The sequence below is a fragment of the Gavialis gangeticus genome, unplaced genomic scaffold (assembly GCF_001723915.1).
Source record: "Gavialis gangeticus isolate Ggan-Ray unplaced genomic scaffold, GavGan_comp1, whole genome shotgun sequence".
Taxonomy (NCBI): domain Eukaryota; kingdom Metazoa; phylum Chordata; order Crocodylia; family Gavialidae; genus Gavialis; species Gavialis gangeticus.
In genome coordinates, this window is record NW_017729027.1 from 5,765,661 (window position 1) to 5,787,325 (window position 21,665).

Consider the following 21,665-nt stretch of genomic DNA (forward strand, 5'->3'; position numbering starts at 1 on the left):
CCCCAAATTTTGGTATCATCAGCGAATTTAAACGGGTTGCATTTCACCCTGTCGTCCAAATTGCTGATAAAGAAATTGAACAGTGCGGGCCCAAGGACCAAGCCCTGGGGGACTCCGCTGCTCACTTCTCCCCAGGTCGAATATGACCCATCCACCACCACCCTCTGAGTAAGACCCTTCAGCCAATCTGCAATCCATCGGACGGTATAGGCATCAATTTCACAGTCACCCAGTTTTTTAATGAGGATGGGGTGGGAGAAGTTGTCAAAGGCCTTGCTGAAGTCCAGAAAGACTACATCCACAGCGACACCTGCATCCAATGCTTTTGTGACCTGAACATAAAAGGCAATCAGGTTGGTCTGATACGACCTGCCCCTAATGAAACTGCTTGTTGCCCTTGAGCATCATCCCTGAGGCTGGCCCATCGCAGACGTGCTCCTTGATGATCTTCTCAAAGAGTTTCCCTAGGATTGAGGTAAGACTGATGGGCCTATAGTTGCCCGGGTCCTCCCTCCTCCCTTTTTTTAACGATGGGGACCATATTGGCTGTCTTCCAATCATCTGGCACCTGGCCCAAGCACCATGAGCGCTCGTAAAGCTGTGCCAAAGGCCCTGCAATAACCCCTGCTAGCTCCCTCAACACCCTGGGGTGGAGAGCATCTGGACCTGCTGATTTGAACACATCCAGCCCCTCCAGAAGCTCTCTAACCCGGTCCTCCCCAACCTGAGGTCTGGGAGCGTTCCCCTCGAGTCCGTTATGGTGGGGAAGTCCCAGTCCCTGCACAAGAAAACAGAGGTGAAGAATTGATTAAAGAGGTCTGCTTTTTCCTCTGGTGCAACCACAGGATTGCCCAGAGAATCTTGCAGGGGCCCCACATTTCCTTCTTCATCTTCCCTATATCTTTGAAACAGGACTTTTTATTATCCTTGATCTTGGACACTAGCCCTAGCTCTATCTCCACCTTAGCTTTCCTGACAGCCCCCCTACAGGCCCGAGCAGAAGGGGTATACTCCTCTTTGGAGGTAGCACCCCACTTCCATCGGTTGTATGCCGCCTTTTTGGCAATCGGGCATTCCCAAACACCATTCGTGAGCCAAGGGGGCTTTCGGGCACTCCTGCCCCCCTTGCTTCTTGTTGGGATGGTCACCCCTTGGGCCCTGAGTATCGTCCGCGTAAGGAACGACCACTCATCTTGGGGACTGAGTTCCCCTGCTCTCGAGAACCCCAGCACCTCTCCCACTAATCTCCTCAACTCATTGAAGTTGGCCCTCTTGAAGTCTAAGGCTACTGTCTTGCTGCAGGCCGTTGACACCCTGCGCTGGATGATGATCGCTATCACCCAGGTGGTCAAGAACCTGGAGGCCCCTTACCAGGTCATCACCTGTGGCCAGGACCAGGTCCAACAGGTGGGACTGTGCACCTCCTGAATTAAGTGGAGGTCCTGTATCTTGGCCAGGAACCTCCTGGAACGGTCCGACCTGGCTGACTGTTCCTCCCACCAGATGTCCGGGTAATTTAAATCACCCATGACAACTACAAGGTCATTAGGAACAGTTACAAATAAAAAAATAAAGCAAAATTAAGAACACAGGAAATATACAAGACGAAAGTCTCCAGCCATGTGCTTCCTCAGCCCTGTAGGCCAGGTTGTTCTGTCCAGCCCCCAGTTGCAGAGGCAGGCAACAGAAGCTTAAGGAGAGAGGGGGAGTCTAGGGACACCGGCAGTAGAGCCAAGTGGGGAGTGGTGCCTTGGACCGGGAGCCACACATTAAGTCCTCGGGGCCACATGCAGCCAGTTGGACAAAACTGACACAATTCGTTAATGTGAGATAAGGCACTCTGTCAACAACTAAAATGTGAATCGTGACAAGTTTGAGCCAACAACAAAATGCATGTATGTGATAAACAAAGGGTAAATGCTTAGCCATCTAACTTATGTTCAAGTATGCTAATGATAAATTTGAATGCAAAAAGGTCTGTTGGTAGTAACCAACTGAGAGCTCCTCTCATTAGGCCTCATTAAAGGGGCTCATTCACAATCTGATTTATGCAGTAAAGTATGAGAGTGTACATCTCTGTTTTAACACTTGCATTACGTGTTACAACATGATGGAAAAGTAGCAGTTGCCAGATCACAACTCCATCTCCGTGTAGGCAGGCAGGAAGGAATGCAGTGTGACTTTGCTTCCCCATTTTGCCAGCCAGCCCAATTGAGCTGGTGTAGAGCAGAATCCAAGGTAAGCCACACAAGGAAAATTGCTGGGCAGCTTTCATCAATTTCTGTTCTGTCTCTGCTTCCCTCTTGCAGTGTAACTCAAGCACAGTTCAGTTCTGCTCTGCTGTTGAGGCAAGCACAAGTAGGCACCTTGCCTATTTACTTACAGAAGTTTGCTAGATGCCATCCTGATGACAGTGCATTCTTTTGCAACCATTGAGTCAGAATGGGCAAGATATAATATCATATTAGCGACACTGTTCTTAAGGGCTAAAGTTTGCTTCTGTTTTCTTTTCAGTTGTATTGCTTGATTCACAAGACTCTACTATGGAAGTTCAGAAGGTCTCTGAACAAGAGGGTGTAGCTGTGACTGAACATCGAACATCTCAAGAAGTTGCTGAGAATAAAATGAACAGGAGTGGTGAGGCTGCTCTTTTAATTTATCATGCATTTCAGGAGGGAATCTAATGGGTCTAGAGGATTGGTAAAGGGAAATTAATTGTTCCTTTTGAAGTGCCTGTGTGAATCAAGTCTTAATAGTAACCAAAATTTTGGACAAAGGAAAGACAAAAGAGTTCTTTTTAGGCTTTTTTCATTTGATTCTTTTGTTCAGAAAGGCCAACTTGTTTGACAGCTGGTGTTTAAGTTTTAAACCTATTTCTTTTCTTAATGGCTGCTTACTGCATTTGCCTTCAAATGCTGTCAGACAACTTGTCTGTAGAAGTTACTGGCAGATACAGCAGCTAAAATTTCATAGATATATAGACATTAAGGCTGGAAGGGACCTCGTAAGATCATCGGGTCCAGCCTCCTGCCCAAAGGGCAGGAAGTCAGCTAGGGTCAAAGGATCCCAGCATGATAAGCATCCAAATGTTTCTTAAAAGTGTCCAGGGTAGGTGATTGCACCATCTCTGGAGGGAGTCTATTCCAGGCCTTGGGGGCCCGGACAGTAAAGAAGTTTTTCCTTGCATCCAGCCTGAAACGGTCATGGAGGAGTTTGTGACCATTGGACCTTGTCATCCCTTGGGGTGCTCTGGTCAACAGGCATTCCTCCAGATTCTGATGTACACCCCTTATGTACTTACAGGCTGCCACCAAGTCACCCCTGAGCCTGCGCTTCTTCAGGCTGAAGAGTCCCATGGCTCGCAGGCTCTCTTAATATAAAGCCTATTCTCTTGTCCTGTGATCATGTGCGTGGCTCTCCTCTTGACTCTTTCAAGCTTCTCCACATCCTTTCTGAATTGTAGAGCCCAGAATTAGATGGAATACTCCAGCTGCGGCCTCACCAAGGCCGAGTACAGCTGGAGGATGGCATCCTGGGTCTCGCTTGAGATGCGTTGATAGATGCAAACCAGTTTTGTTCACTTTGCCAGCTGTGATACCACACTGGTGGCTCATGTTCATCTTGTGGTCAGTCATGACCCCCAAGTCTCTTTCAGTTGTGGTGGTAGTGAGTGTAGCGTTGCTGAGCCAACAAGTGTGATGTGGGGGTTCCCCCACAAGGTAGAGCACTTTGCATTTTTCCATATTGAATGCCATCAGGTTTTTATCCACCCACCTTGCGAGCCTGTCAAGTTCGGCCTGGATCACCTGCCTATCCTCCAGTTTGGACACACTTCCCCCAAAGTTTGGTGTCATCAGTGAACTTAGCCAGTCTGCTTCTGGCACCAGAGTCCAGATTGTTTATAAACGTGTTAAAGAGTACAGGTCCAAGAATGGAGCCTTGGGTGATACTACTGGTCACCGAGTGCCATGTTGAGTTGGTTCCATTAACTACCACTCTCGGTCCGACCTCAGAGCCAGTTTCCCAGCCATCAGACTGTAGTGCAGTTTAATTGTGCTTGGCTGTGTTGTGGGTGGTAAATGACAAAATAGATCAAGAAAATGCTACATTACAAAGACCTATGTAAAATATATAATGCCTAAATCCACACTACACATATGTTGATACTGTCTGCTAACAAAGCAGTCTTTTAGTTTGTACGTCATATTGGGAAATGTAAATTATTACATTTCCTTGCATTTTCTCATTACTTTGTGACAGTGTTTTGTTACTAGCTGGTAACAGACCAAGCTAAGAACTAAAACATAAGTTTCCAGTGTGCTGAATTTACTAATTGTTTCTCTAATGGATTTCATGTTGGCTACATCTTGTGGTAATGTTAATTTCCTGCAGGTGTTTCCTGTGTGCAAACTAACAGTGACATTGAAGCACTACATCAGGCATATTATCATATTGATCAGTCTTTAGGAGACACAGATGAACAAAGAATTTGTATCGGTGTAATGGAAAATATAGAAGGCTTTGTCCAGGATGCTTCACAAAATAATGAAGCTGGTGCAAAAAATGCTTCAACTACTGAATCAGGTAAATCATAAGGAAGTTACTTCACATTTTATGTTATGAAAATGATGTATTCAAATTCTGTGGATAAAACCATTGTAGGAATTTGCCATTTATTCTAAATATAACGTTATTTTATTTTACACATGAAATCCAAAGGTGGAATGAATCTTCAACACACGAATCTCCACTTGTCCCAGATAGAGATAGACAGACATTAACCATATTAGTGATATTATAACATGTTTGTTTTGGATGATTTAGGCATGAACCTCTGAGTAAAGGAGTTATATTAGGCGTGACCTCTCATGACCCTTTCCATATTGTTCTGTGATGTCTCTACTACAGCTTGGAAGTGTTGTGCAGATTCATGATCTAGAATAGCAAAGAGGGTGAAACCTACACAGACTGAGAGGGTGAAAAGCCAGGGTGCACTTTTCCAGCAAAGATTGCATAGATTTCTTAGACCTTAGGGCTGGAGGGGACCTCGGAAGATCATCAAGTCCAGCCTCCTGCCCAAAGGGCAGGAAATCTGGTGCTTCTGCCTTTTAGCTAACTACCTTTTTGGCACCTAAAGACATCCAGGTTAATGAAAAAACCCTTCCAAACGTAGTTTTAATGAGGCAAACGTTAACAGGCTAAGTTCTACTTGTAAATGAGTGAATTAAGTTATTCCATATTTATACCATTATAGCCAAAAGCAGAATTTGACTCAGCATTGCTTTCATTGGCTTTTAAGGCAGTTCAGTCTAATGTGTTTATTACTCTTTCCTTTTTTTCCCCTCTACAGTGATCAGTGTGTTTACTCAACATTTATTGAAGTAAACTGTTGCTTATAAAAATTAAGGTTTAACTGTGCCCTGCCTTCGACTTAAAATGCAGTTTGTAACATTGACTGTTCAATATTTTATATAGCCATTAATCAAAATGATACCTCTTTGGTTTATTTGAGGCTTACATAGATTATCATTATAACTTCTGAAGGGTTGCGTGTAGTTTTTGGAAAGCACGGTTAAAAAATTAATTGTTCTCATACTTCCGGGTCTGAAGATTCATTTCTTTTGACAAATGTTTCTTTTTTACCATCACTCAAATAAACACTAGTGGATATCTTGGAATCTGTCTGTTGCCAGGTTAAATGTAAAAAAATTGCTTACACATGATCTATCTGTACAAATATTTTGACAGATCATGTGAAATTTTTGACACATGCTAATTTAATGCACTTGTTTCAATGTATTGTGAGTTATTTCTCTCTCAATGAGAACTGAACTTTTTAAAATAGTGTCTTTTATCATTTGATATCTACTTTTTTAGATTTACCTACTATAGAAGAGTTAATGAAACCTATTAAAGCAGATTCATCATATGCCAGAGGCTTTGACCTGGAGTCTGTAAGGTATTTATTTCAGGAAATACATATTTAAATGTCTTAATATCTGTGAATTATTTGTGAACATTTCCTTTCAAAACAGCTCAGCTTGTTTTCCAGTCAAGAGTCTAGGTCCTATTGTACTAAATGTCTTGGTACTGTGCTATTTGTACTGATCTGTACAAATATCTATTTTTAGTTGACCTGACCATTTTTGAAAATGAGATGCATTTGAAGTAGACTTTCTATTAGTTAATATTGTTTTGGTGTATTGAAAGTGACCTTTGCAGACGCATGCAGTCTTCATGTGGTATCTAAAATAGCATTGCATTTGTGTTGCTCTTAAAAAAATATATTGGCAAAGAGCAAAAGTCTTGTTGCTTATATACATTTTTGTTTCTCTTCCCATGTAGCAGAATGAAACCAGCAGACAGCAAAGCAGATGAATTTGTCAGCCGTTTGCCATTTAAAGAGAACCAAAGTGATACAGGTGTAGAAAAACAAAATTTAGATGTTTTGTTTAAAGAACATAATAAAGAAGAAAACAATTTTCTGTGGGCAGCTGTAAATGAGGGTAGTGAAAGTAGCAATCAAAAAGGGACTGAGAGAGAAGTCCAGACAGAGAGAATGCGGCTCAACATACTGAGACAAAAGTTAGCACAAAATTCTATCCTGTTGCATCAAAATGAAAAAATTAATCAAGTAAGTAATATTTAGTTATCTTTTTTTTTATAAAAAAACTTGTTTTAATTCCTGTACATCTTGAATGATAGTTTTGAAGGTTGTTTTCACAAAAATAATTGCCTAGAAAAGTTTTCCCCCATCCCCAAGTTTAGAGTCTAGCTTTAATTTGACTTCCCCCAAATATCTTTACTACCTACTCACTTGAGATCATGACTTCAGGATTTAATGCCACTTTCCAAGATGAACATATAGATCTTTTCTAATCTGCGTGTGGGACTTCTTCGGCTCACTATCTTTAAAATAGTAGGATTTTTTTAGAAATACATGTTGCTTATATGGTTTGATGAAGATTATCATTTTCTGCTCATCAGGAGTCTTATTTCTCTTTTTTTTAAAGACAACTCTGGTAACTCATCCAATATCCTGTTAATGTAGTAAAAGTGGCCTGCAAGTTATACTTAAAGATTAATGTGGTTTTTGCAAAAATTCTCTTCTACACAGGAGCATCTGTCCAGCTCTTGGAAGCATGATGGATTACAATCAGTGATCAATAAACAAACAACATACAAGAACACTAGAAATGCTGCTGCTTTACATAAGAAGAAATCTGTGTATGGAGCAGTTAGAAGTTCTGGATATGGTAAATCTATTTCACCTTTAAAACAACTTTCCACAACTACTGAAAAGAAAACATCAAAAGATGCTTTCAGAAGGACAAGTTTAAAAGCTAAATCACCTGCAGATAAAGCAAAGCCTAAAGGTAATACATAGTGAAGGTTTTTGTACACAATTCTGTCTTCATTTAAAATATCAGAGATGCCACTTTTAGAAGCTAGAGAGCTTTGAGGTTTTTGTGTGTTTGCTTTTGTTGTTTGTTTGTTTGTTTGTTTGTTTTATATGCAAAATAGAGGCAATCTCTTTAGGAAAGCAAAAGGTATTAGAGTGCAATGTCCTGACATTTGTTGTTTGCTTTCTATTCTCCAGATGCTATGGTTACAATGCTGTTTCAGTTAACACGCCTAAGTGGCGGTTGCTGAGTCATGTAAATTCTTTGTTTTTTTAGCACTTAGTTTGCAATTCAGCTCTGAGTGCAGCAGTGCCTGCATGGGTACTTATATGCCCAGTATAGCTGCACTCTGGCCAGGCAGAATATGTAGTGCTGTATGTTTACCAAATACATTTTAAAGATCTGAGAAGCCCTGAAAGTTTAACTACACAAAACCTCATGACTAGTAGGTGCTAAATCGAAGTGGAGGACATGAGGCTTACCTGTTTTAGCTTGCTCTCTCAGTGAATTAGGGCGCTCATCCCGGAAGTGAGAGATCCAGAGTCTAAGCTCACCTTATCCAGAGGGGTTTTGAATCTGCATCCCCTGCTTCTGTGAACTGTGCTTTAATCACCAGGCCACATATTAGGTATTACCCAGACTGCTCTGCAATCCTCACTTTTGAAACTGGATCCCTGGGCATCCAAAAAAGGGAAGTAAATGGGTCTAGATAGAAGAAATATGCATATGAAGGGTACATAGTTCAGTGAGCTGGATACTGGTCTGGATTGGAAATGACCCTGAGTATTAGCCTGGGTCCTTGACCCTCATGGGACAGAAATTTTCCTCCATCCGTTTTTATCCAGTGAATATTAAAGGCAAGGTACAGTAGCTGACTTTTAAAAAGAGGACTAGAGGACTGATTTTTCCTCTTCCTACTTCTCCAGTTTGGCACTGAGCAGGTATGCATGTCCAGCAATTCTATTTTTCCAGGGGGTAAAATCAAATCTACAATTGTGCTTAAATGCAAAAAAATAATACTTGTGTGACTGGATAACTGCCAGTTAGGTGTATAAAGTGATATAAGATTCTTCCCTGAAGGCACAAACACCTGCCATCAATTCAGAGATTTTTTTGGCAATTGTGTATATCAGTAGATACAGGAAGCTCCTGTATTATGGGCTGCTAAAACATAAATAGCTTAATGCAGGGGTGACCAACCTTTTTGAATGTGGGGCTGGATCATGAACTTTTTATCACTCAGTGGGCTGGCGAGCCATATTCAAAGACCTCACAGGAAGCAGTATCACATCCCCCCTGCCCCTCCAAAAAATGAAAATATAGTGTTTATTTTTGATTCCCATCGCAGCACTTTGGGCCTCAGAAAACAGCCTGCTCTACAGCATATAGCACTTTAAAATCAACTGAACAAAATTAGTTGATAAGCCGGTTAATCGCAATCTGTGACTTGTTCTATCAGAAGTCCAGTAAGACCACTCTAGAGACAGTCTGTATTTATGTGTGAAGAATATAACAAATATGTCTCACACACCATTTTATTTAACATAAAGTTCATGTATTGTTGGCCCTGTCCAGAAATTTTAAAAAATACCAAGCAAGCATTATACAGCATGTCTGAGTGTAACTTGCTAGTTGAGACTAGTGAAACTGGTAAAACAATTTCTCCTTTCTCCAGAACTATTTTCACAGTTTAAATTTTCTGGAAAATATATAAAGTGTTTGAAAAAAGAAAATGCCTTGCTTTTGATGAAGAAAGGAGGTATTTCTATGTCCCTATTAACTTTGAGTACCATGGAAATGTCAGATCTCTCAGTAATGAATGGAAAGGTTAATTCAAATGAATTCAGCAATTTTTTTCTTTACCAAGATATGTTCCCAAAGTGTTCTAAGAATTACAAGTCATCCAAAATACATTCCTTGCCTTCTCCCTTCAGTGGTCTGTAATTACCTTTTCATAAAGCTCTTGCATATATATTGTTTTAAATAATATAATTCTTCTTTTCTTACTAAACACAATGAAATGAATACATGAATTGAATTTGTTTGTCATATATTGAAATGTGCTTAAAATCTTATTAGTCAGTTATGGTTTGAATATATGTTGCCTTTAGTGCTCATACTACAGAAAGTTGCCCTGAGAAAAATTATATATACTGACTGAATATGTTCAGCTGGAGATGATATCTATAGATCCACTTGCAACAAAAAGCCAATGTTATAGTTATATGCAATATGTTATATGCAATATGCTATACTTCTGTTGAGCTTTGACTTTTTTTTTTCCTTTATGACGGTGGTTTTCAGTCTACAAAAAGTTTCCCCTGCAAATATACATATACTGGTTGATTGTTAAATGTGTTACCAACTGAAATAATCAGCCCTTCCTTAAAATTCTTATAGGAGATGGCAGAGTATTTTTCTTTCTCTAATATTCTGCATCAAAGAAGTAAATAATTCCCTGGAGGATGAGGTTTTAAGAAGTCTACAACAAAAGCTATAGTGACATTCAATTCAGCACAATCTCTGTTTACAGTCTTGTTTCTAACTTACTGTGTAAAACACAGCCTTTTTTCTTTTGCCAGAGGACCTAGTAAGTAATGAGATAGTTTGCTTTAACTCTTAATTACTCTAGCAAATTGTATGTAATTGGTATATTATTAATTATGCTTTGATGCTTAACAGTGACAGTGGATACTCCATAATGGACTTTGATCTATGGGAATAATAATACCCTGAGACATGCCATCTCATTTCAAAACTTCCAAAAACTAAAAATGCTATTGTTCTTCAAGAAAATCACTTTTGTCAGTGAGGGTAATTAACCACTGCAACAGATTACTGAAGGTGATCAGAATATTTTAATTATCTGGAGTCTTTTCAGACTACAAAAAAAAGGTGGCGGGGGCCTTCCTCTGCTGGGGAGGGAAGAGGAGGAAGTAGAGGCAGCACAGCGAGCCCCAGGCTGGTGCCGTGTGCTCACACGGGGACCTGCAAGCCGGGCACGGGGCAGCACCCAGGCAGCCCCTGGCTGCAACTTCTCTGCCCGCCACTGGGCAGATGAACCACACAGGTGAGTGTGGAACAGGGCAGGCGCGGGGGGATGATGCCTTCTTCTCCCCAACCACAGCCCCAAGGGGCAGAACCAGGTGCAAGCAGCAATTTAGCGCGGGGGAAGTTGACCGGGGGGAGGGTCTGGGGGGGTTTCATCCCCGCTCCCCTCACCCTGCATGTGCCCAGCCAGGCTCTACTCACCGCCCGCGGTGCAAGCCCTGCCCAGGACCGCCCCACGGATGACCCGCGCTTTCGCTGCCAGCTACTCCTCTTCCCACACATACTGGGTCAGCAACATCAAGTTGACCCAGGGCTGGGGAAGGGAACCTTGTCCCTTCCCCAGCTCTTCAGCAGGCATTAGGAAGCTGCTGAGGAGCTGGGGAGGGACAAGGGGTGGGAAACAAAAGTAAATGGCTTGGTGGGCCACATGGCGGCCCATGGGCCACATGTTGGACAAGCCTGGCTTAATGCATGTTTCTTGTCACTCTTGTCAAGTTGTTAGTTATGAATAGATACTGTGTTTCACTACAAGGTCTATTTCTAGGATTGATTTAATCCGTAGTGAGGCTGTTTTTCCGCTGTATCCTCAAACATAAAGTGAATGGCTGGTTCTTTTTCCAAAAAAAATGTGACAGTAATGAATTGAGTTAGGTGGTTCACTCTTCAAAGGATGTTTCATTATTTTGCTGTCTGGTCTACTAGATAGAGGATTTATATGCAAATATGTGTTTTTTTTCTGGCTGTGCAGGCTATCAACACTTTAATTGAAATGCTGTTCTTAAAAAAAGCTTCAAATATATATGTTTTATAGTGTACGTTGAGGCATATTTGAAGAGTTTATGCATGATGTTAATGCATAAAAGCATGTTTCCATTTTGAAGGAAAAAATCCTATTTTCAAGAGTTTTCAAAAGAAAAAAAAAGCAGCTTTACACTTCATTATGCTCGCCTGTTGTGTACGTTGTCCCCACTGTCTACATAATTTTATATTTCCCCCAATTTTACAACATGGGCATTTTTAGCTGAAAGGCCTCAAAATATTGTGCAACATGTAATGCAGATTAAGCCTGTTTTAGTTTTGGTTCGTTCCACTTGGATACCCTTGCTTCCTAGTAGATACTGACAGAGTCCCTTAAGCCTTCTGGGTTCCATCCCTTTGGAGCTCTCAGGAGAGAGCTGCTGTTCTCCCTTGGGGCCTGTTAGACCACTATGCTTATGTGAATGTCCATATTGAGTTTTCAGCTGTCAGTGTGGGGGGAAAAAAAAGTATTTGTCAAGGCACCACTGAGGATGCAGCACTACAAAGAAGTTCTGCCTGATAGGCCCTTGGCACTAGTCCATTCTTATCTGTTGGCGATCTTGGCTAAGTGCAGCATTATTTTTTTCTCCACATTTTAAAGCTCTAAAAAATTGTGTAAGCTCCACCAATGACCACTGAAAAACTTGGAAAAATTTCTAGTTGCATATTGGGAACATAACACATTATTACCAAAGTGAAAACTTTTAAATATTATGAATTTTTTAATACAGTGAAATTTAAAGTGCATGTTTCGCCATTTTAGGATGTAAATGCATGCATATTGTAGGCAACTTTTTTGTATATAAATACAGGTTTCCCTCGCTTTATGTGGTACATGCGTTCCTGGAAAATGGTGCAAAACACAAATTCACATAAAGGAAACCCACTTTACAATGTAACAAATAGGGATATGTTCCAAGACCTCAACTGTACTGACCCCCAGACCCATTTCTACCACTTGTACAAGACAATTTTGGTATTCCAACAGCAGACAGTACACACAAGCACAGGGCACTGTCATAATGGGGATGGCAACTGCAGAAGCACTTGTTGCAGACAACGAGCAAGGAGCACAGATCCACACACAGGAAACTGTTTTGGTGCTCGTCACTCCCTCAGTGCACCATGCAAGGCAGCTGATCGCAGGTTTCCACCACCCAAATCGCATAGGAGTGAATTTATAACACAGTTTTGTATAAAAAGGGTCATTGCATGAGAGAGAATTCACACATACAGAACCCGCACAAAGCGAGGGAAACCTGTACTACTTCTAGTTATTACTGTTATTTTAGATAGTTTTTTGTGGGTGTTCTCTAAATATAAAAAAGCGATACATAAAGGGTTCCATTTCATCTCCAGTCATCCCCATATTTGATATAAGGTTTAAATTAAAATATTAAAATGTTAAATAATTATTTTAAATGCTTAAATGTAGAGCATGTAAAGCATGAGCCAAAACTATTGATGGATTACATGAATATATTTCATAGTGGGGTTAGAGTGGTGGTATACCATCATAGTCCAGGAAATATACAACAGAGATGAGAATTACAGTTGGTCCAATAAAAGATAACACAAAAAAAACCCTTGCCACATGAACACACCTTGACTTTTCAAGAGAACGAAAATACCACGTTTTACATACAATTTGCAAGTACGTATAAAGCTACTATTTGCATTACTTTTGTAGCGTGAAACCATACTGTCTTTTTTTTCAATATAACACTGAATGAATTTTGTGTTCTCTTTTCCTTCCAAAATGAAGAAACATTATTTACTACTAGGGTAATAAGATCTGCAGTAAAGGAACCAGCTTCTAAAAAGGGCAATAATGTGGTTACATCTGACCACTCAGTTATAAAAGACCTTGGGCAGGAGGTGAAGGACATGGATTCCTGTGTGCAGTTTCAACATGTAAGTGTAGCAATTATTTCTTATGATTCTAGCACCTACAATTAACAATTTGTAAGACATTTTGATTTTTTTAATAAAAATCTGTTATACTGAAAATGCGCTACCTTGTATGACTATTATTAAAAATAGCACTGCAATACTAAAGAGGTTTAACTTGGATAACATTTCTAAATAAAACTATAAATTCTCTGTGTAAGTCAGTATCTTTATTTTTATTCTTTGCATTTAGTACTTTGTTATTGTGTTTTGAGAGCATGTAACAGTATCTTATGATTTCAAATGAAAAAATGATTTAATTAACAAAACAGTGAAGAGTTTTTCTCCTTCCTTCACCTTATTCAGACAGGGAGTGGACAGCCAAGAGTTAACTAATATTACTTCTTTAACTGAATTAATTAAGTGAATACATATCCAGCATCGGTGTAGACCTTGTAAAGGAAGACACCTTGAGGGGCTGGACACCTTCAAGTCAGCTGGCCCTGACAGATTGCACCCCAGAGTACTTAAGGAGCTGGCAGCCGTCATAGCCAAGCCACTGGCAAAGATATTCAAAAATTCCTGGCACTCGGGTGAAGTACCTGAAGATTGGAGGAAAGCCAATGTGGTGCCCATCTTCAAGAAAGAGAGGAAAGTAGATCTGGGGAACTACAGGCCAATCAGCTTGACCTCAGTCCCTAGAAAGATTCTGGAAAAAATTATCAAAGAGACCATTCTTGACAAGCTGGCTGATGGCAACATCCTGAGAGACAGCCAGCATGGGTTTGTTGCAGGTATGTCTTTCCTGACCAATCTCATCTCCTTCTGTGACCAGGTGACGTATCACCTGGACAAGGGAGAAAAGATTGACATCATATATCTTGACCTTAAAAAAGCCTTTGATCTGGTGTCCCATGGTCTCCTCATGGAAAAATTGGCCAACTGTGGCCTCAGCTACATCACTGTCCAACGGCTGGGGAATTGGCTCCAAGGCTGGACCCAGAGAGTGGTCATCAATGGAAGTGAATCATCATGGTGCTGCATGACCAGTGGTGTCCAGCAAGGCTCTGTCCTTGGACACATTCTCTTTAATGTCTTTAACAATGTGGACACTGGTGTCAGAAGTGGACTGGCCAAGTTCACCGATTACACTAAATTTTGGGGTAGTGCATCCACACCTAAGGATAGGCTCGTGATCCAGGCTGACTTGGATAGGCTTAAAAAGTGGGCAGATACAAACCTAATGACATTGAGTACCGACAGATGCAAGGTACTCCACTTTAGGGGAAAAAACCCACAGCACACTTATAGGCTCAGCAGTGCTACACTCGCTAGCACCATGGCCAAAAGAGACTTGGGGGTCATGACTGACCACAAGATGAACGTGAGCCACCAATGTGATGTTGCACCTGGTAAAGCAAACCAAACTCTGGCTTGCATCCATAGATGCTTAAGTAAATCTCAGGATGTCATCCTCTTGCTGTACTCGGCCTTGGTGAGGCCACAGCTGGAGTGCTGGGCTCCACAATTCAAAAAAGATGTTGAGAAGCTTGAGAGAGTCCAGAGGAGAGCCACATGCATGATCAGAGGACAAGAGAATAGCTTGTCCTCTGATCACGCATGTGAAGAAAGGCTGAGATCCATGGGACTCTTCAGCCTGGAGAAGTGCAGGCTCAGGGGTGACCTGATGGCAGACTATAAGTACATCCAGGGTGTGCATCAGGATCTGGGGGAACACCTGTTCACCAGAGCACTCCAAAGGATAACAAGGTCCAACACTCACAAACTCCTCCATGGCCATTTCAGGCTGGACATAAGGAAGAACTTCTTTACAGTCCGAGCCCCCAAGGTCTGGAATAGGCTGCTACCGAAGGTGGTTCAAGCACCTACTTTGAACAACTTCAAGAGAAATTTGGATGTTTATCTTGCTGGGATCCTATGACCCCTGCTGACTTCCTGCCCCTGGGGTAGGGAGCTGGACTCAATGATCTTCCAAGGTCCCTTCCAGCCCTAATGTCTATGAAATCTATGAAACTATCCCTAATTTTCAGTAACCAATATACTCAATTAACTGTGGTTGCTGGCATTTTTGTGGTGTTTTTTCCTTAGACTTTTCCAGGATTAAAAACCCTCTCTAAAGAGGCTAAAAGCCAAGAAAAAAATGTGTAGAAAATTGTAGAAAAATCTGTTAGAGTCTTGTTCTTTTAAAGTGTGTCATGAGTCACGTAATATTTTGAAGTTTGTAGAATATCACAAATGCTTTCCTGAAATAGATTGTAAAGCTAAGATGTTTGATGTCTGTCAACAACCAAAGAAAGTGTGTTTAGATTAGTTATTTGTTTGCATGAGTGATGTCATTTAATATGAATGTATTTCTGTACTCTTATATGATAGCCAGTCAAAGAGGGCTATTGAGACTTCAGAAAAAATGCTCTCTTCACATCTAGAGGGATCAAAGTCTAGATGGCTGGAAGAAGTAAACATTGAGAATTTGTGTTTGCACCAAGGCCTGACCCATGCAGGGAAATTGTCTTCTGCTTGTTGTTTAGAACTGGAAGACTAGACTAGTTATCTTTTAAGGATCTCAGTATACTCTCGGTTATAAATAGGTCGGTAAAGATGCCTGACTGGTCAAGACAATGTACATGAGAGGGGCAGGAGGTTATATACATAATATCTGTTCTCCAGGAATTTTATAGATGAATGGAATTGGCTAGATAAGGACAAATACTTAAGCCTTGCCATGAGAGTAAGTCTGTCTATAGGAGTGATTCTCAACCAGTGTGCTGTACACCCTGAGGTGCCTTTCAGAGATGCCATAGGGTGCAATACAATGTTAGAACTGTTAGGTGTGCAAACATGATTCACAAGGTAAAAGCAGAGATTGCAAACAGGAATCTATAGTGTTAAAAAAATATTCTGGCCTGTTATGGTCTTTCTGGTTCTTTGCAACAGAAGAATGTCTCTGTTATTTTTCTGTAGTCAAAAAGGAAGAGTTGACATTTTCTGAGGGGTTCCTTGAGTCTAAAATTTCCTGGGTATATCAGCCTCTGGGCCTTCAGTGGGATGAGTGAAATAGGCTGATGGGATCTGACAGCAGCTGCTTTGCAACCTGTAGAACTGAGCGGGAGCTGCATTTTTGGAGCTTAGGGCTTAAATGCAGGGATACGGTAAAATCCTTGTTCTGATATTTTCCTTCATTTATTTATTCTTATATCTGCATTGGTACAGGCAGGTGTTTATTGATTTCTTATGTTTGCTCGGGTTGTATGAAACAGCACCATTTCATTTTGACTTCTGTTTTGCTGTTTCAAAGGGACAGTGTTTTGTTTCGTTTCAAAGCACCGTTCCATTTCGTAGAAACGGTTTCACTCAAACAGCGCTTTTCGACGTTTTGCCCACAGGCTATAATGGGAAATCATGAAAATTCCTATAACTTTGTCATTTCATGCCTGATTTGGATTAAAATTGCAAGGATGGTAGCTCCTTCTGAGGGCACAAGGCCTGCCAAGTTTCATAGGTGCAGGGGTTTCTGTGAAATTGCGCCTCAAACAGTTGAAAGCAAAACTTGTATCACTTGCTGGCAGTGGAAGCCTGCTGTCATCCCGAGTGCACAACTGGGGGCCGTGCGCACCCCTGGAAGGGCTATGGGGCTATGCAAGGCACTTCCCAGAGGTGCAGGCCCCCGGATCTGCGCGTGAGATGATGGGAGGCTGCCACTGCCACCTAGGACCGGCACTGGGCGCAGCCTGTGCCCACTGCCAGGAAGACTGCTGCTACTGCTGGCCCCAGGCAGCAGCAGCAACCTCTTGTCATCCAGCATGCAGATCTGGGGGCCCACATTCCCCTGGGAGGCCCGCATTCAGTGCCAGTGCTGGGAAGGCAGGTGGGGGGGCCTACAGTGAATTTTGGGGTGGCAGCAGCCCCGCATCCAGTTCTGTGGAATGCCCCAAGTGCCACCCCTGCTGCAGTCCTGGGAGCGGTGGATGCCACCTGCCTGCAGCCACTGAGCTGCGCTGCACCAGGGGTTTCGGGGTATGATGCAGCCCAGTGGCTGCAGGCAGGCAGTGTTTGCCACTTCCAGGGCTGCAGCAGGGGCAGCAGCCTTGGCTCTCCCCTGCTTCCCGCCACTGGGCTGCACTCTGAGCAGCTCTGCCAGCCCCATGGAGCTGAGCCTGGTGGCAGGAGGTTGGGGAGAGCCGCTGGCCAGGGCTGTGCTCCAAGCGGTTCCACCACTGGCTCTCCCACTGCCGGGCTGAGCTCTGTAGGGAAGACCCTGGCACAGCCCTTCAGCCCACAGCCCTCCTGTTGCAGTTGGCGCCAGTGGCTCCCTGGGAAGAGCTGGGGGAAGCGATCAGAGAGCTGGGGGAATGATCAGGGAGCTGGGGAATCCAACTGGGAACTGGGGGAAATGTTCAGGAACCTGAATATTCCCCCCAGCTCTCTGATTGCTTCCCGCAGCTCTTCCCGGGGGGTTCAGGCCCCCAGATCTGCACACTGGGTTTCAGCAGGCTGCCAAGATGATTTACTAATAAATTCCAAAGCTGCAGTCTTGCCTGGGTGTTCTGTCAAGCTTTTGATTGTTGACTGCTCAAGCCCACTTGAAATATAGGGTGTTTATTATCCTATCCATTGTACATGTTCATCTCCCACTGAAGTTGATGGGAGCTGTATTCATGTACATATACTGACGGAGCAATCACTTGAAAAGCATCTTAACAGCTTTTGTTCACTTTGAGGTATTTATTTTGTCATTGGGACTTTAGACTCATATTCTTTTATGCGAGTCTAATAGAATCCAGGTGACTTCTAGCTATGTGAGCTCTGCAGTGTGAAAGAGTGTGTTTCTGTTAACACAATAAAATTTTAGGATTTTGAGTCTGTACAAAGACAAGTTTTGTGAAGTTGCTATTAGAAAATAACCAGGTTGGTTTGGCTTTTTTAACTGGAACCATACTATAAACATTTAAAAATGCATTATGTAGTGTGTATTATGTTTATTTAATGTTATTATTTAATGTATTGTTTTAAAATAGAACTGGACTTTTTAAAATTATTTTAATGCATTTTGTCGGTTTTTGGGGGTTGCATTTGGTCCTTTTCAGCATTTTCTTCTTTAATCTGCCATCCTCTGGCATGAGGCACACAACCTTGTTAAACAGTATTAATGCTTTATTTTTTGTATCTTCAAATTGCTGAATGAAACAGTTCACAGAAAAGATAATGCATTTTGGCTAATCTTAATGTCATCTTAAAATGAATGAACAACAATCTCAATATACTATTTCCCTAATAATTTTTCTTCAATAGGATTCCTCATTTGGACCTGTCAACAATAACACAAGAGAGCTTTATTTGTTAAGAAGAGTACAGGCAGCAGAGGAAGAGTTGAATTCAGCACATGATGTAATTCAGCATTTAAAAGATGTGGTCTCTCAGAAAGAAAAAGAAATGGAGAATAAAGTAGTGGAAATGAAAATGCAGTCTGATAAAGAGCTTTCCCAGCTGAGTCAAGAAAATTATGTTCTTCAGACCAAGGTATCATATACTATCTTCTACTACTGAAGAAAAGGAAAAAATGTGTAATTACTGATAAGTTTGATTGATTAGTTCAGTCAGTTATGTTCTGAAAAAAGGTTAAACTGGAGCATATTATATTCATATTTTTATATATATATATATATATATATATATATTATATTCCCCCTGATTGCTATAAAACATAAAAAGTGCATTTAAGTTTTGTTTTTGTCTTTCCCTGGAGGGTAAACTGAATTTATGTTGTTCCCAAACCTTCACTTCCCCAGTAACAGCAGCACCATTGACTCTTCTAGTTAATAATCTTTACACTGTAACTAAAAATAATAGGGATAATGTCAGTTTTACAGATTACTCAGATATAAAGTAGTACTGCATGGTAAAGGAGAAGCAAGAATTTAGGATAATTTTTTTTGTATGTTTTCCATAAAACTACCTTATGCCTTGTCTTTCTGGTAGGCCTATGTGAAGCAGCAATTATTCGATTCGGCTTCGGATTCAGCTGATTTGGAGGGATGGTTGTTTAATTCAGTGATTTGAATCACTGTCCCAATTCAATTCAGCCGCTAAATTAGGCTGAATCTCCTCTGAATGAGGAGATAACAAGCAGCAACAGCAGTAGTGTCAGTGGTTGTGGCGAGTGGGGCCATCCCCTGCCCGCTCCCCCAGCCCGCCCGCCATGGCTGCTCCACCCAGCCCCAGCATCCTGGCACTTAAAAAAAAGTGCTGCACTCACCAGCTGCAGCAGTGGCAATCAGGGCCTTTGGGGGCTTGTGGCAGAGCCTGCTGCGCAGCAGGGGGCAGCGGGGATTGCCCTCCGCCACCTAGCATGTGTGCGGCAGATGTCACCTTGTTCGGGTGCAATACAGCTCGGCAGGGCGCCATGCACTGTCCCAGAGCTGCAGTGACTCCAGTAGTCACCCAGAGTGGGGAGGGGACAACCCCACTCCTCCAGCATGCCCACCCCCTACTTACCAGCATGGAGCCCAGGTCCAGGTCCCTGCCACAGCGAGTGGGGACCACCGGGATGGAGACTTCCGAATCAATTCAGAGACTTCCAATTTGGTTCAGACCTTTTAATGGGTCTCCCGATTCAATTTGGATTCAGAGATTCAGCCCCCAAATCAGGCCGAATCTCCTCCGAATCGAATCAGCTACCAAAGCTTTATACAGTCCTGTTTTATGGCAACATTTAGCAGAACCATGTTATAATTATATTGTTAAAATTTTACTAATGTCTCTCCATCAACTTTTTTTTATTGTGAATACTATAGCAAGAGAAATCTATTCTTGAATTTCTCTGTATAGACGTACCTATATACTTCACAGGGCCTCTAGTGTATGTTTGCTTCACTTGTTCAGATATTGGTTCAAGGAAGATACCATTAGTTTGATAGCCTCATACTTCTTTTTTCAGGTGTTGTAATATAAAGGAGACAGTAGATACCATTTAATTTTAATTGTATTTTTTTCTGAGAATTTTGCCCATTTAACAATTTATTGCCATGTTATTTGTCTGGTGTAATTGAAAAGTTAAAAAGTGTGGAGGAACTGAACAAAGGAAAGAAATGGTTCCAGTTGGAAATGACAGATCCTATCACTGAAGAAAAGTTAAAGGAAATACAGAAGGAAATTCAAGATCAAGAGACCCTTCTTCAAGGTTATCAACAGGTAGTTTGATTTTTCCTATGATGATATATGCTGTAGTTCACTTTAAAAACAGAAATACTGGGTGCTTACTAATAGGTTAACTTTTGTTATTTGTAAGTGTGTGCACGTGTGTGTGTGCAAAGGCACATAAGGGAATTAAGTGTCTCTGTACTTGTGGTCATTGTATCCATAGGTCAGGCTAAGTTCTTCTGCAGTCTTTCAAACAAAGTAAAATTCCCTAAAGTCTTGTTACCCTTTTAAAATTTCAAATCTGCCTGGGCCCTGTCTGACATGGCATGTGGGTCAATAAAGCAGCACAGGGGGTCAGATTATGGGGCTCTACAGGCTGGATCTAGCCTGCAGGCTATATGTATGACACCCCTGATAAAGTTTCAGTGATCTGTGTCCTGCTTGGGATAAGAGAATCCAAACTTGTAGCTGTGCAATTTAGGTCCGCTCTTGAGGTCCCATCCCACCCTAATTTTCTATGATTCCATAATGGAAAATCCTTCAGGAAAATCCTTTCTTTTAACTTTTGAAAGCTAATACCTCCACCTGCTGGGGGAAAACTAAACTAATTGTGCCCCATCAGCCCTGGGATGTGATGTTAAAAGGCCTAACTGCATTCTAGAAATGAAATAAGTAATTTGTATTTTCAGAAGTAATGACGTTTAACGCAGTCCTGCATGTTAACTTGTTTTGAAACATCATCTTATCTGTTTTTACAAACATATAAAGATTGTGTGGGAAAAACAGCAACCCAACACCCAGCTCTGTCAGTTTCAGAGTGTGTGTACAGTTACAATGTTGTCACATCTCTGCAGCTCATAGAACAGGAGCAGGCACAATACAGCCCGTGGGCTGGATCTTGCCCACCCATGGCACCCACCAGCTAATTGTACCCCACCCAGCCCTTCCGCCCATGAGGGTGAGAGCAAGGTGCCCACATATACCCACCCCCTGCTTACATACCCTACCCTATTCCAACTCTCTCGCTTCCGGGTGGAAGAGCCCGGCCAGGCCAGCATGCAGCTTCTGGGCGGAGTTGCTGCTGCCACTGCTGCAGCCACCAGGAGACCTGTTTGCCTTCCCTGGCATCCCGCTCACTCTGGGCAGCAAGTAAGGAAGCAGTGGGGGAGGGAGTAGTGAGGGAGCAGCAGCTGGGTAGGAGCACGGAGCGTGGGGCTGGCAGTAGCGTGGAGCCTGCATCCAGGGGGGTGGTGGCAGTGTGGAGCTCAGGTTACCAACCCCTGCAGGTGGCGGCAGCAGCAGCAGGCAGGGCCACTCGTGCCTGGCACGGATACCCTATTGCCGCCCCCCCCCCCCCCCCCCCCC

The 21,665-nt window shown here is 42.2% G+C and overlaps 1 protein-coding gene across 3 annotated transcripts in view; it reads left to right on the top strand.

Moving 5' to 3' along the window:
- Positions 1-21,665, top strand: part of CEP162 (centrosomal protein 162) — a 79,261-nt gene that overhangs the window by 33,300 nt on the left and 24,296 nt on the right. For 2 of the 3 annotated variants that reach the window (XM_019520396.1, XM_019520398.1), the window contains 8 exons: positions 2,515-2,637; positions 4,393-4,584; positions 5,878-5,959; positions 6,346-6,634; positions 7,118-7,376; positions 13,018-13,166; positions 18,453-18,680; positions 20,214-20,351. In XM_019520396.1, the coding sequence (XP_019375941.1) occupies positions 2,515-2,637; positions 4,393-4,584; positions 5,878-5,959; positions 6,346-6,634; positions 7,118-7,376; positions 13,018-13,166; positions 18,453-18,680; positions 20,214-20,351 (1,460 nt within the window). The remainder of the gene's footprint in view (positions 1-2,514; positions 2,638-4,392; positions 4,585-5,877; positions 5,960-6,345; positions 6,635-7,117; positions 7,377-13,017; positions 13,167-18,452; positions 18,681-20,213; positions 20,352-21,665) is intronic. The other variant, XM_019520397.1, reaches the window with a different exon arrangement.